General features: G+C 37.2%; 1 protein-coding gene across 1 annotated transcript; it reads right to left on the reverse strand.

Moving 5' to 3' along the window:
- Positions 1-1,014: 1,014 nt before the first annotated feature.
- Positions 1,015-7,929, reverse strand: LOC129277429 (zinc finger protein 354B-like). The gene is made up of 2 exons (XM_054913608.2): positions 7,687-7,929; positions 1,015-5,737 (listed from the first exon to the last, which is right to left on the reverse strand). The coding sequence occupies exons 1-2, from the start codon at positions 7,756-7,758 to the stop codon at positions 3,512-3,514; spliced, it is 2,298 nt and encodes a 765-aa protein (XP_054769583.2). The 5' UTR covers positions 7,759-7,929; the 3' UTR covers positions 1,015-3,511.
- Positions 7,930-15,508: the final 7,579 nt, after the last annotated feature.

The following is a 15,508-nucleotide window of genomic DNA, read 5'->3' on the forward strand; positions in this document are numbered from 1 at the left end:
AAACTCCGGGTAATATTCGTGATTCTTGGCAGCAATGCAGAGTAAAGTATTTTGAAATTGTAGAATTTTTTTTTTGAATGGTCCATGGAATAATTCAATTTTTTAGCTTCATGAAATAACGCATCGGATCTGCAGTTAAAGTGCAGAAGATGAGAAAAATCAGCTCATACCCGCAGCTAATTAATCACCTGTTCATCTATTGTGACGTCAGCGCGCAGAGTGTAAACTATGCGCAGATCATAATGCGCACAAACATAACTGCCCGACAGTTAATATTTTTTTCCGACAGTCTGCAGTCCAGTTTTTTATTTCCCCTTTCTCTTAAACTCTTTCTTCTTTTTCCCCTTCCCCCTTTTTTCTCTCTTTCATTTTTCCTCTTTTCTCCCCCCCCCTTTTTCGCTTCCTTTTTTTTGCTTGTGACTCGTCAGGGGGCAGTCTGCCCCCTGCCCCCCCCCCCTTAGGTACGCTAGTGTTCCCCCTCCTCTTACGCCCATTTTCTCTTTCTTCTCTGTCTTTTTTCCCCTCTTCGACCCTCTCTTCTTCTTTGTCTTTCTGGGATTTTTTATTCTTCTTTTTCTTACTACCCTTTCTTCTTCTCCTTCTTCACATTCAAACTGATGTTTTTAAATGTTATACAGTACAACTGTTACACAACGCTATTTACTATATGAACCTTACAGACAGTAGTTGTTCAAACGGTTTAAACAAGTGTTTATGGTTTAAACTAGTGTTTAAAATCTAAAATAACAAAGTTTGATTCTTGATATTTAATGCTAATTAAATTAAGCATGGTTGTTTAAATTGTTAAAAACCGTATATTGTAAGTTTCATATAATAAACAACATTGTATAATTTTTTTTTTACTGTGATAATTCTTCTCTCCTTTCTCTTCTCCTTCTCCTCCATTCCCTTATTGTCTTTCCTCTTCACCTTCTGCTTTTCCTTTTAATACTTATAATTTTCTATGGTATCGAATTCTCCATTCTCTGATAAAACTAATAACACGTTTCATTTCAACCCACACGACCAAGCTCGATATTTTATTATTATTCATAAAACTCTTTGCCTAATACAGTAATTAAAGTGGAAATCTCGCTATATACATGTAAAGTTATATCGTATAAAATATGAATTAGCTTAAAGACACAATATTGTTTCAGTTGCACCCATAGTATAGGCAAAGTGGTGCCCACAATGTTGTTGAATGCCCTTTTGTAACATAAATATATTGGATTACTTACTTTTTTAAATATACTTTGATATTCTCTGAGTGAAGCTGAGGTACAGTCATTGCAGAAAATTCTTCACACATTACTGAAAATTTATCGATTTTACCTTTAAATTAACATATACATATAAATATCCATCGTCTCCGACTTCTGCAATTATATCTAATCCATCGACATAATTATGTATGTTATTTCGCTGCGAACATCACGATATGTATATGAAATAATTGGTAGCATATAATTTCTAGATCATATTTCAATAAGGATTAACCTCACAATGCCAACCACCAAACAGTAAATGAAATTTATCAAAAATGTGAGAATATCATACACCTATAGGGTCGTTTCATAAAGAGTTACGAATATGGTAATTTTCAGTGCTAATATGACAATTACCATGGTAACAGGACTCAGCAGCCAAACACAATAAACCTTTCAAACTTACAACTACTGTAAGTATTTATGAAACCGGCCCCTCACCCGTTAACATAGGTTTAGATCTCCAACAACCTGTAGTTAGTATTAACATTATTAATGCCCTATAAAATACATCTCAATTAAAGTTTGTCTAAAGTTCTAGAGGTTCAATAATGATAATTTCATATTGAACTTTTGCATTTAGTAACTATCTTATCACTTTCTGAAAGTGTTTTCCTTCTTTTGCAATGACCCTTGCTTTTGTAAAATTTTATTTTTTAGACTTTTGAATAAAATCTATTCAAGCACTTGTCTTAAACATGTTGTGGCTACATAGCAAAAGCTAACATTTATACTAAGATATTATGTTTATTTAGAATTTTTGCTCATTACATGCTATTGAAGTAGTTTTATACATTTTTTTTAAATCTATCATTTAGTTTTTGTTGGGGGTGATTGTATTCTATTGCAATTGTAAATATAGTCCATGTCACATTCTAGCTCACGGGCATATAATAAACTCTTTCTTCTTTAATTGAAAATGAAAAAATAAATAGTGAAATTAGCAAACTTATCAGACTTACCAAACCTTATACAAGCTATAAAGATAAAACATTAGTCGCATAACCTTTACCTAGAACATGTAAAAGTTTTGCTTGTAACACATCACTTCCCGATTCCTACATAGACAAAAGAAGATTTCTTTCAGATTTTATTGTTTAGATCTCAACTAAAATTGGATATCCGTTTTGATTGAACTGGTCACTGGTCACATCTATTGGATTGCCATGTCCAATAGATCCCCTAGATCATAAAAAACAAATATATATATACATTTCTTATATTGACAATGTAACCCTTTCATGTGTAAAAAGGCAATATTATGTCGAAAAAATTATCATTACAAGACCTAACTGGTTCAATCGTCAAACAGCCAAACGTCTAATTATGTTACGAATATTACAAAATAGTATCAAGACCAAAAATTAGTATATTCGGATTTTCATTTAATGCTGTATTTCTTATAATCATTTATGATTTATTTTCTGTAAACATACGCGATGCCAGGTGTAATTCCGAATTAGCAATTTCTTTGAACTTTTTTGTAATTCCAAATTTATCATTGATATGTATGTGAACATTGTATGCTGTGAATTTGTATTTGTATTTAAAGTGAAAATAAATTGCATTAGAAATCGATATGTATTACAAATAGTAATACATATATTTTGTTTCCTTTTCCCGCATTATCAAAGGCGATTAAAATGAATTCTGGAAAATTAGCCTATGTACTCGGTCTGGTTAGAGCCGGGGTCGAGGAACGATTTTTTTTAAAGTGTTGTGGGAGCCTACCATGATAAAACACAATCAGATGGCAGTGGCGTAAAGAGCCCATAACTTTGGGAGGGGGGGGGGGGCTGCTCGAAATGGCGTTTCGCGTAAGATGATGATCCGTAGAGTCAATCATCATCGATATTTTAATATAGCCCAATGACCCCAATATATATATATTTCTTTAATCAATTCCCCTTTTTCAATCAGTACAACGATATTTCTCACCGAATGTACTTTTATATAATTTCATCTTCGAGACCAAAACCCAGAATTTCCGCTGAAAATTAGGATGATTGTGTATAGCAGGGCATGTATTCACCTGATATTGTCCTATCGCAATCGGTATCTGCTTTCTAAACCCAGCTAGGTTCAGCACTTTAGCAGCATTTTTTTAATTTCAATAACTCTGAACACTAACATCATCATTTCATAAACACCGTATCTAAAATCACTAAGCATATAAATTTCTGTAAGTCAACCGCGACAAGGTCTTAAAATTAAACAAGTTATGTTCAAAGAAACTTTGGACACTAAGTTTGCTGTTCATTCCTCAAAGACGTCAGCTTTTTTCGAGTAAACAGATCTAGATGACTAGAATGGCGGAAAGCTAAGTGTCTCTTTAGTTCTGACGTTCGAGGAAACCCTTTGCCACATATTTCGCAGTGGCACGGATAAGCTCCTGTGTGCCTAAGTTCATGGTCCCTTAGCTGCCTCTGCCTGAAGAACCCCATGCCACACATACGACAAACAAACGGACACACCGCAGCGTGGGTCAAACGATGTTCTTTCATATGGAATCCGTACTTGTACGTTTTGCCGCAGACATCGCAAGCGAATCGCTTCTGGCCAGGAAATTGATCATTTTCAATGGACATTTCTTCATCCTCATTCTGTTTATCCTCGTTCCGTGGTGTACCAGGACTGCTGTTTGGAAAGTAAGAAGGCACGACGCTAGGGTCACCTGGTAAAGTTTGATTGGAGTAAGTAAGAGAGTTATTCGTGCTTAAATCTAGTATCTCTTGATTAGGTTCTGTCTTTACTGCTACTGCGGAGTTGGCTGCGTTGCTGCACTGTTGTTTGGATTGGAGAGTGGCTATCTTTGCGGTATCAAGCCGATCCTCTCTGTGACTTTCCATGGTGGGATCGCCTGGAATATGATATTTATTGACATGGTTCTGCAGTAGCTTTCCTCTAGGAAACTGCATTCCGCATTCTTGACATGTGAAGATTTCTTTTCCAATGGATAAAACGTCTTGCGACTTGGACCTTAGCCGCTGCTCCGGAGGTTCAGCATTTCCTGTGAACGAAGGAGGTGCAGAACTTGTCTTCGGACTAACATGCGACTCCTTGATATGCTGTTGGAGGATTTCGGGACTTTCAAACCTCTCATCGCAGTCCGTGCATTGGTACAAGTTTGCAAATGTGCTTTTTTGTTTACCGGCAAATTCGGCTGGGCTTCTTGTGTTAGGTCCTATTGGGGATGCCATAGAAACATCGGCAGTACCAGTGGTGTCTTTGGATAAGGCAGTTGTGTCTATTGACGCAGCAATCCTAGTTCCACCATGAACGCGCTCAATATGACTCTGCATGAAGCCAAACCTGGAGAAGATTTTCCCGCACTCTGGACAAGGGAATCGACGCTGTTGTACAACATTTTGTCGATCTTTACCATGACTTTTTATTAGGCATGCTGCTCCTGCAAAGAACCCAAGATCTCCGTGAGTCATCAGATGATCGTGGAGTGATCTAGCGTCTTCAAAATAAGAAGGACAAGAATTGCAGGAGAAAATCAAGTCTGGTAGTGTCGAATGAAACATTTTAGCGTGAGAAACCAAGTTGTAAATATCACAAAAAGTACGTTCGCATATGCGACAAAGATAGCGTTGCTGTGTTGCAACAGGTGATACGGACAACTTTTTGGGGTCATAATCGGGACAGTTCGGCAAAGTTGCTATTACATTTTGTTCCAAGTTGTTTTGCGGCTGAAATTCTGGGTGTGATTGCGATGGCCGCGGCTCTGATGGCGACATTTGTCGTGTAGCAAGCTGAAATTTTTCTAGTTGAGATACATATACAAATTCATTGCGTTGTTCAGCATGCTCTTGGGGGACTGCAATAACCCGAACGCATTCGTTGTCATTCGCTTGGTGAGTAAATTCAGTTTTGCGAGTCTCCTGTTCTGCCTCACACCTCATTATCCTCTGGAGGTGCAACTGCTTCAGATTTCGTAGAGCCGTATCTCTGCTCTCATGACTCTCCATAGGGACGGGTACATCCGACTGAACCGATGAAGTTGGTGGATATACAGGCGTTAGTTGACCATTGGTGCTTGGTCTCTGGTCCTCTAAGCTAATGGCTGTATGCTGTGCCTTGGATGCCAGATACGACTGTTGAGACCAAAATTTCTCCCTGTACAGTTTTTGCCACTCGTCACTAACATGGGAATCAGGCTCAGGGGGTTGGTGATTCTGTTGTACTCGAACTATTTCAGCCTCTTGCGGATCGCCTGGTTCTGGTGTAAAGGGGATCGGTCCAATCGGTTCACAAGCCACCTGACACGTGAAGTCATGTACGTACTTCTTAGGTAATCCGGATTCACCTGACATTGGTTGGTCACCAGGTCCAGCTCTGACGCCGTAGCTCATGAAGTCGTTCCTCATCTTGTCAGTGACATAGTACTTACAATTTTGGGACTCCCTTCCATCTTGTAACCGAACTAGAACCTCGCATCCGGTCTGCACTGCAAGCTCATGTGCCTGTCAAAATCAACAAACGAAATGAAAATTAGAAATTGATATATATTTATTTTTTTCAACTTGTTATAGTATCAAACAATACGTAGGCACATCATCTATATTATCTCCCATATTGTAAATAAATTGTCCAAGTCCATAATGTACTCCAATCGATTTCCTGATCAGTAAATAATGATTCATATTGTAATAAATTACAAGCAATTCTCTTTTTTCCCGGTCAGACGAAGATGGTTTTAAAACGTCCACTTGTAAACCGTTGGGCACAACCGCATAGCCAGGATTTAATTTTGGAGGGGGCGGTAAGTGCACGCGAAGCGCGCTCCCAAGGGGGGAGGCTGCAGGGAGGGTGGATTTGCCCCCCTCCCGCGCGGAGCGCGAAGTTTTTGATATCTCATCAAATTCAAATCAAAAGAAGGCGTCTCTTGCGTCTCTAGTACCCTATCAACTCGAATTCAATTGACCTGCTGTGATTAAAAAAAAAATTCGAAAGTGAAATTATGAGCGCCCCAAAATGGGAAAAGATTGAATAATTTGAAATAATTCCTCTTACCGCGCGAAGCGCGGAAGCTTAAAACGTTTTATAAAATAGAGAACAGAAATGATACAATTATGCCTACCTTGGTCACATCAGATTTGATTGTGAAAACTTTATCCACATCAAATTTCGTTAACTCAAGTCAAAACAGAAAACGGGTATATGCAGGAAGGAAAAAGGCCCTATTCCTTCCGCGAATGGCGTTGAAGTTCTGAATTATAGAAATTTCTCTGAAACTTTAACCTGTTCTAATTTTGATATTTCTTAGATTATATACAACTCGATTAAGAAAAGAAAACGAGCTCAAAATTTGAAAAGGATGATGCAAGCTAGAAGAGGGACTTTTCCTTTCCCATGCTCGCGAATCACGGAAACCTCTGTGATTTATTTTGGAAGAAAAAAACATTGTGTAATTTCGCTCATATGAAGCGCTTCCTTTTGTTTGATCAAGAAACTTCAGTGATATTCAAAATTTCAAATCAATGGCGCAAAACAAGACAGGAAATGGACGTACAGCGATACAGAATAAAGTTTAATATCGTACATAATTATTTTTGAATTTAATGCCTCCCCCTTTGAGCAGATACTTTGCAAAAAATTACTTGCTGAAAAGCGTAGAACAGAAGAGCCGAAATTTTGTGTCAATGCAAAAATAATTAAAAATACCTTGCATACTCTTTACACCCGCCCATGTATACTTTATAATTTCTGGCAAGAATATACAATTCCCCCAGCCGGGAAGGGGAAAACGGAGTAGGTGTGGGAAACAAAAGGGAATAGCAATTTTGATATTTTTTCCCGCGCGGAGCGCGGAAGAAAAATTTTGTATAAAGAGAAAGAACGTCTCGTTCAGGTTTTTAACAAAAAAAGAGGGGAAAAACAACAAAGCTTTATCTTTCTTCCCTTTTCTCTTTTCGCTTTTTCCTTTTTTTCCTTTTACCCTTCTTTTTTTCTTTTTGGGAGCGTTTTGGGGGGGGGGACGACCGCCCCCACCACCCCCTGGCTACGCGCCTGGTTGGGCAACATACTGTCCACACAAATATTGGTTAAAAATTTATACAAATTTTGGTAGTTTTCAACCAATACTGTGCAGTTTTAACCCAAAGCACACATTATTGGTTTAAAACCCAGAATTGGATAAATTTGTAACCAATTGTTGTGTGGACAGTATGTTGCCCAACATTTTTAAGAGTGTTGAAATGCAATACATCTGCTTGCACGATGTTCTTATCCACAAAATATATCATCTTATTAATCTGGGGTCCGTTGCAGGAAGAGTTGCGTTTAAACGCAAGTCAAAAAATCAATCGCAAGGCCCAAATGCGCGCTGTTGATTGGTTGAAAATCCAGTTGCGCGTGATTTTTAGAGTTGCGATTGATTGCAACTCTTTCTGCAACGGGCCCCTGGACCTACCTGCTGTATCAGCTTCCTTTGCAGGTTTTCCTGGACCCACTGCCGTAGGTCTCCGTCGCTGATGAATCGCATTGTATCAAAATGAAGATTCAGGATGTGTATTGGTCCTCGATTACGGACACCGATCTACAAGCTTCGATGGACCAGGGAAGTGGGCGTTCCTGGATGGACTATTCGGAAGGGTGAATTAAGTGTCATGTGTATGCTTCAAATATATCAGGGTGCCAGCATGACCGAATACCTGAAAAATAAATCAATATTAAAACAAATTATTTTCATGTCGTTGATTGTTATCAAAATCCAATTGAATATTATATTTCAAACACAAATAGACCTACCTTCAGATCAGGTGCACGTTTACAGACCTACAGCATTTCCAAGAAGTAGTGTCAAGGTTTCTTACTCGATAAAGTACGATGAAGTTCTATGGTCTGGGTCCAGTAACACGAAGGTTAGTGATTAATCGCTTATTTGAAAGAACAATTCTGATTGGTTCCCAGTCAGTCTACTGAGCAAAATTCACATGCAACGATGATCGTGATAGGCCATTTCACTTAGCGATTAACCGCTTACCTTTGTGTTACAGGACCTCTAAATCTTTTGGTTCATATCTTTAAGAGTTGAACATTCAAGGATTGGTTTGTGACTTAAGCAATAGATAAGAGTTACAAATCCTGATCAATAAGTATCTGAACCACAGTAGTGGATCGAGGATTGAGCAGAGGGTGCAATTACTTTCTTTGCCAAGAGAGAGGTAGAGATTATGTTTAAGGATAAAACGTCGAAGATGAATAAGTATCAAAAGTGTTCTCTCTATAAATTAAAAATGGTTAGCAAGGAGTTACAGAACAAAACCTATTCTAGGTCTTAATTATGAAAGTTGATTGGTAAGATATGGGACCCATTTTCAGAAAAAAAAACTTTCTACAAGCACTCCTTACCTCAGATCTCAAGATTATTGGGTATTTTTTAATCTGAAAATATAATTATTTGATTAATCAACCTAGTTATTTTTTACCCGCAGGAACGTTGCAGTGTCATTTGTCAGTACGGGAAGGGGAAATTGAGAGGTTTACTTTTGTTTAAGATAGAGTGGCTAGTAAATATAGTAAATAATTCCCGTTATTGAAGGCAAGGGGGCATTTTTACCACATCAAATGCAATTAGAATGGAGCTATATTTCTTAATCTAATCTTATGAATAATGATTCCGGTATTCACATATCTTCTGAGTAGACCTACAGCTGCACATGACATTTCATATAGCAGTACCGCATATGTTAGACCATGGAGCTATTAGCTCTATGGTCAGACGTTCGCAAGTAAATTTAACATTGCAGCGCGGATTCGGTCTACACTGAATGAGCAATTTTTGGTGAAAATCTGTACTAAAAAGGTAGTTTTTTTTAATCGGAGAGCGGGGTAGGGGTAAATTGCCACCATGCCCCTCTCCGTCCTTCTTCATACAGGGCCATGTATAGCACTTGTCAGAAAGAAATTAAAGTCACCTGAAATCATGCATGAGCAGAACGTCAGGCCAGCCTGAGCATAATTTTATATCGATCTTTGTCTAGACAGGTTTTCGCTATAAAGATATGTCGATTAGTTTCAGATAGTTAGATGTGTTTAGGTGTGCGTGGGTGTTTGTGTATACCTTTCCTTGTCTGTATGAATCGTTGATTTGTGCCGTTTTGTACTTTGTGACAGCAGTGGCGGATCCAGGGGGGGGGGGGGGCATTCATTTCCTGCCCGTGAGCCCTTGAGAGTCATTGTCAATATTTTTTTATGGAAGTATATCGGTCACACACAAGCGTACCCCCCCCCCCCTTGAGAGTCACAGCAAATATCTTTATTGGCAAGGCGTTAATCCACACTTTGCCACTCTCCACCCAGGTGTTAAATGGGTACCCGGTAGGATGTGAAAGCCTATACGTAGTATGCCTAGCAATTGAGTCTTGGAACTCTTGTTGGAATGCTCCCCAGGGAGTGGAGAAGGTGCATACATTGTATGCGGGCATGCAAGGATCCGATGACCGGGATAATAGCCTAATATGTCTGTAAAGCGCTTAGCGGAGACGTCGTTCCGATGTATAAAGCGCTATATAAATGCGGAATATTATTATTATTATTATTGTTTTATTGGGAATATGCCGTTCATACACAAGTGAGGACCTTTTTTTTTGGGGGGGGGTAGTCAAATACATTTTTATTGGAAATATGCCGTCCATTTTTTAGAGACAACTTTTTTTTTTTTTTTTTAATACTATTTTTGGGCTCGTCAAATTTTCCGTGGAAAAATGTGCCCCCCCCTTTGGAAAATCCTGGATCCGCCCCTGTCTGGAGGTTATACAAAACTGTATACAGGAAAGACAGGTCCATGATTAGGATTACTGTACTTCTAATGATGATCACAATAATCATATCAAGATAATGGGGATGTGAGTGCATTTTTTTCAAGACACAAAAAATTTCTTAAATAGAGTCTGAATCTGCTCATTAGTATTCGAAATAAAAAGGTCACCTGCCAGCAAGTACCTTCGCGCGTGTTGAAAAAGGTCCAGTCAACCCACTATTCGCCAGTCAATGCGTTCAAATTCCGATGTTAGTAAGGGAAAAATATATACATATTAAAAAAAACCAGAAACCATCATACGAGTAATGGAATATGAGGTGATCTTGCAGTGACTAATAATTTACCTAAGATTTAAACTTTCTAAAGAACGCAAAGGTATCCCATATATCCTACGTACACCTAACCAATGCACTGACGGCTCTCACTGCGTCTCATTTAGATGGCCTGCTGTTACAAATGCGTCCTCTTTGCAGAAAACAGAAAAGTTAAAACAAGAAAAACAATTCCTGGCAATGGTAAAAAAAAGAAGCAAAGAAGGAATATTTGATCATAGGACCTTTCTTTTCTCGGATGCCGACATAGATCTTTAGTATCCGATTTGTGCCTGATTTTTTAGTGTTCGAATATTATATTGTTAGAATTTTTCACACATGACTGTATTGTTAAAATCGCCTTTAAAGTATGGGGTCTTAAGTCTATCCTTCCAACATTTTTTTCCAACATCATTGTAATAATCGATTGCTTTGCTCCCTCGCGATAGAGTCGGTTTCAGCTTATCAATAGTTGAGGTGCCGTGGCCGAGTGGTCTAAGGCGGGGTTCGATCCCCGGCCGCAGCACCTATGCCCGTGAGCAAGGCATTTAATCTACAATGCTCTTTTATCCTGCTTTCAAATAAATGGAAATGCTATATGCATTATTGGAAACTAGATGTGCACTTGTTTTTATAAAAAAAAATAAAAAAAATACTCGCCTTCATCTTGCCTTTTTGTGTCTATTCAGGTTGGTTGTTGGTATATATATATATGTTGGAAGAAGCTGTATCAAGACTAGTTCAATCCAATCAATCAACAATTGCTGCACGTATACACAGTGTGCACATGGCGTGTTATTAATCGTGTCTTTGAATTTGAACTCTGTCTGCGATGCCACCCGCTTCTCTCTCATTGAAACGTAATTCTATATATATACACACGCTCTCCCTCTCTTTTCATGATCCCTTTCTATCTCACCCCTCTTCTCCTCTTCTCTCGCCTCATTTCCTGATGTATCAATCGTACCAGAACTAGGTCAACACACAAATCAAGTTTGCTTCCGGGTGATTCTGGTTGCATAAGCCCCGAAATTGGATTTATATAATTATTATATGCAGTGGCGTACCTAGGATTTTCCAATGATGATTTTACAGTGATGGGCAAATTCGTCCGCCATAAAATTGACAAGCAACAAAAAAAAAAGGTCTTCAACCACAAATAAAGGATCTCGTCCGCCAAAAATTGTGACAAGCAATAAAAAAAAAAAAGGTCTTCGATCACAAATAAAGGATTTCGTACCAGAAAAAAAATTGACAAGCAAAAAAAAAAAAAGTCTTCAAGACTCGTCAGGGGGGCAGGGATATGTCCCTTGCATGTGTTGTGACTCGTCAGGAGGGGGGGGGGCAGTTTGCCCCCTCTGCCCCCCCCCCCCGTAGGTACGCTAGTGATTATATGGCTAAAAATATACCCTAATATCAATGTTTCGAAAAAAAATATGCTCTCCGAAGTAAACCCATTGAATTCCTAAGAACGATTAAACGTGAGGATTCGCTATAGGCATTCTCCGTGACCTCGGCCTAGAAAATAAGCATGAAGATATATAATGCATGGGCAGATCCTCCAAATGGAGGAGGCTACACATGGCGTAAGGGAAAAATTATCTAAAAAGCTGCAAGCGAGCGAAGCGAGAGAGCAAAAATTATATTCTTTATGTAAAAAAAATTTCGAAAATCATATATCACTCTTTCCATGTCTCTGCTCTTCTCTCCTATTCTCTTTTTTTTTTAGTCCCGAAAATTTTTAGAATCCATGGCCACCAAGCCCATTCCATCTCTACGTCAATTGGTCCTATAGTAAGTTATGTGTAGGCCTATTGATTACAATTCAACCTCCCTGGCCGGGCTGAAGCCCCTATATTTTAGATGATACCAAAAATAACGGCCAGCATTAAATGGCCTGAAATAAGTTAACACAGATGTGAACATTTATAATACTATATTCAATTCAGTTTAATTCAATTCAATCTGTTTTATTATCACTTTGTTCATCATCACTTTCCAAAATTGTCTACAATCATCTCTTTATAGCACAAATAAACTTAATATTATAAACTCATTTTTTTTTAATAAGAGAAACTATTCAGGTTGAATTTGACCTTCCTGCTCATTATTTTAATTTTACTCTGATGAGTATAAGTCGGCAAAATTTAGTATGTCCGTTTTCATGTTTTTGTGTATTTGAGTTGGTGTTATGCTGTTATCGGTACATAATTTGTTTGATTCATTAAATTAATACTACAAGTAATCCCGATGCATTTATTCATTATCTGCTTGTGTAAAAACAATGCAAACAGAAAAGATATGATTTGATTTTAATTTACTAGTCTATCAGAACACGAGGTATTAGTGCACCCATCTATAATATTGGAAAGGACGAGCATTCAAGTAATATGAAATAAGGGATCTGTGTTTAATTGTTTGTCATTGTCTATTCCATTATATTTTACATGTTAAATTTTACTTTGATATTTTGGATAAAAAGAATAATACATGAACACTCCTCTCATCGGTGTAGCTCGTTTCGCTTGTGTGAAAATGGCAGTACAAAACTTTGTACTGATAAAAAGAAAAAAATCTAAACAAAATTGTCAAAATGACTGACATATATGCTCTCAATATCCTCGCTGTTTTCTTGAAAGCAAGAGTTGACGCCGAAGGTGCCAACATATCGAAACTTAAGAAATCCAAGGCCAAGAAAACAAACAAACAAATAATTAAATAAAAAGGAGGAACGAAAGAATGGGGGTGAAACATGATACACAGTATGTCGGATTTGTGTCAAAATATGTAATAAAATTATATTTTCATCCTATACAGTGCGTATAAAAAAAACGGGACAGATTTGAAAAATCTATAAAATTTTTGTTTCAAATTATGATGTCTATATTTTGGTGTTAATAGGTGCTCTGAAGTCTTATCTTTCAAAAGCCATTAAAAAAAATAGTTTCGTTCATGCCTGAGCAAACACGGCATGTTTTTGTCTGGGGTTATAAAGGAGGCTTGCGCCAAATTGGCATAAAATGATAAATATGATGATCGAACGTATTGCTAATAAGCAGATTTTTTCATCATCTTTTTCAAATTATGCGGTCAAAAATCATTTTCAAATCTATTAATTTGCTTGAATTGTCCTGTTGTTGTTTCTTTTTAATATGTTCTCTTTTGGCTTTGAATATTCCTTATTCAAGCAAAAAAAAATTTTTATTAACCGAAGTATGGGAGAACGTTTTTTTTTTCTTAAAATCCTTTCATTGCGTGCTACAAAGGTTATGGTGCCTTTCAACAGTGGCATACTGATGGGTGGGGGCTCGCAGTGCTTCCCCCTAAAAAAAAAATCTTGACCAAGAAAAAAAAATGGAAACGAAAATAACAGAAAACATATAAAATGAAATATGATATCATTTTCTGAATATTATGTCAAAATCACAAAATTTGATATTTTAATAAATAAGTGGAAAGTTTTGCTTGCTCGCTTCACAACTTTTTAATACATTTTACCCGATCTGCCATATCTTGCTCCTTCAAAATTGACTCAATACACCATTACCATTGAAAGACATGAATCCTTTCCCGGTCGTCCTGTCAAGCACATAATTAAACTTGGTGAAGGATTCAATAACCCCTTGAAAATATGATTCATGTCTTTTATAGGTACCATAACATAATTTATTTCACATGACAAAAGGATTTGAATAATTACAAATTCTCCCAATTAATAATGCAAATCTTCTTACTTGGGTTGACAAAAAGTCTTCTTTTTTTACTTCTGAAAAAAATCTAAGGTAAAAGAAGTTTAAATGAAAAATAAAATAATTCAGGTAAATAAATGAATTTGTGAATGAAATTTGACAGCATAATTCGAAAATTATGGCAAAGATAATGAAAAGATTAAGAGGAAGTCTGCTGATTAGCCAAAAGTCTAATCATCAAATTTCTAATTTCTGCCATTTTGGCGCAAGCCTCTTTTTGAACCCCCAACAAAAACGTCCCGTGTTCGCTCAAGCATGAACGAAACTAAATAATTTTAATGGCATTTGAAGGATAAGACCTCGGAGCACCTATTGACACCAAAATTTAGAGATCATGATTTGAAACAAATTTTTTTTATAGACTTTTCAAATCTGTCCCGTTTTTTTTTAATATCCAGATGACTTCACTTATTCAAACATAAAAGCAAAAACTCGATGTAATCCACTTTAAAACACTCGTAACGTTTTCACACAACCAATGAAAATCTTTCCAGTTAATCTAAAATTTATAAGATACCTCCAATTAATCCTCATCAACAAAGGATTATTAAGACGTCTTTTGATAAAGCAATGCTCAGCGACAGAACTATTTCCTCTTATAAAAAATATACCGAAAAGATTAAATAATTTCAATAAACTACTTCAAAGGTGTGGGGGTAAAAATATAAAGGCGTGACTTTGCACTTTGTATGTTTTCTGGTGGGTGCTACGTAAGCATGGTAAGCAAAACCCACGAAAAGATTCAATATGCAAACTGTTGGGTTGCAGACCTTTTTCGATCTGTTAGCCATCTGCTTTTTTGAAACCTGCTGATAAAAATGATCGTTAGTTATATCACATTTGGCAAGACCCCAAAATCAATATTTTTTTAATGATTATGCATACTTCAGGTAGCATACAGGAAGCGGAGGATGTTATAAGAGAATGTTTTGAACAACCTTTCGCTGTAGAATAAAACTGAATCATAACAACTAAGTCCTTTCCTGTTAAAATGGTTGAAGACGATGATCAAGAAAACAATTACTCAATTCTAAACACTTACTCAATTCTAAACAAAATGAACGAGTTTTCATTTCATTCAGAAAGAGGAATTTTATATAACAAGAAAGACATATAATATGTGCTGTATATCTGAATGTGTGTATATATATATATATATATATATATATATATATATATATTAATTACAGCTTTTGGACAAGCACAAGGCAAACCTACCAACAATGATAACTATAATGATATGGATTAGGCGCGATAGCTCAGTCGGTAGAGCGGGGTTTCGGATTCCGGTGACCCGGGTTCGATTCCCAAGTGTTGCGCTAGTGCCCTTTGGTAAGGCATTTATCCTCATTACCAGGTCCCTCAGAGAGGACCTTAAGCCGTTGGTCCCCTGGTTGCTTGCTCACAGGC

This window comes from Lytechinus pictus, chromosome 15 (assembly GCF_037042905.1).
Source record: "Lytechinus pictus isolate F3 Inbred chromosome 15, Lp3.0, whole genome shotgun sequence".
Classification (NCBI taxonomy): Eukaryota; Metazoa; Echinodermata; class Echinoidea; order Temnopleuroida; family Toxopneustidae; genus Lytechinus; species Lytechinus pictus.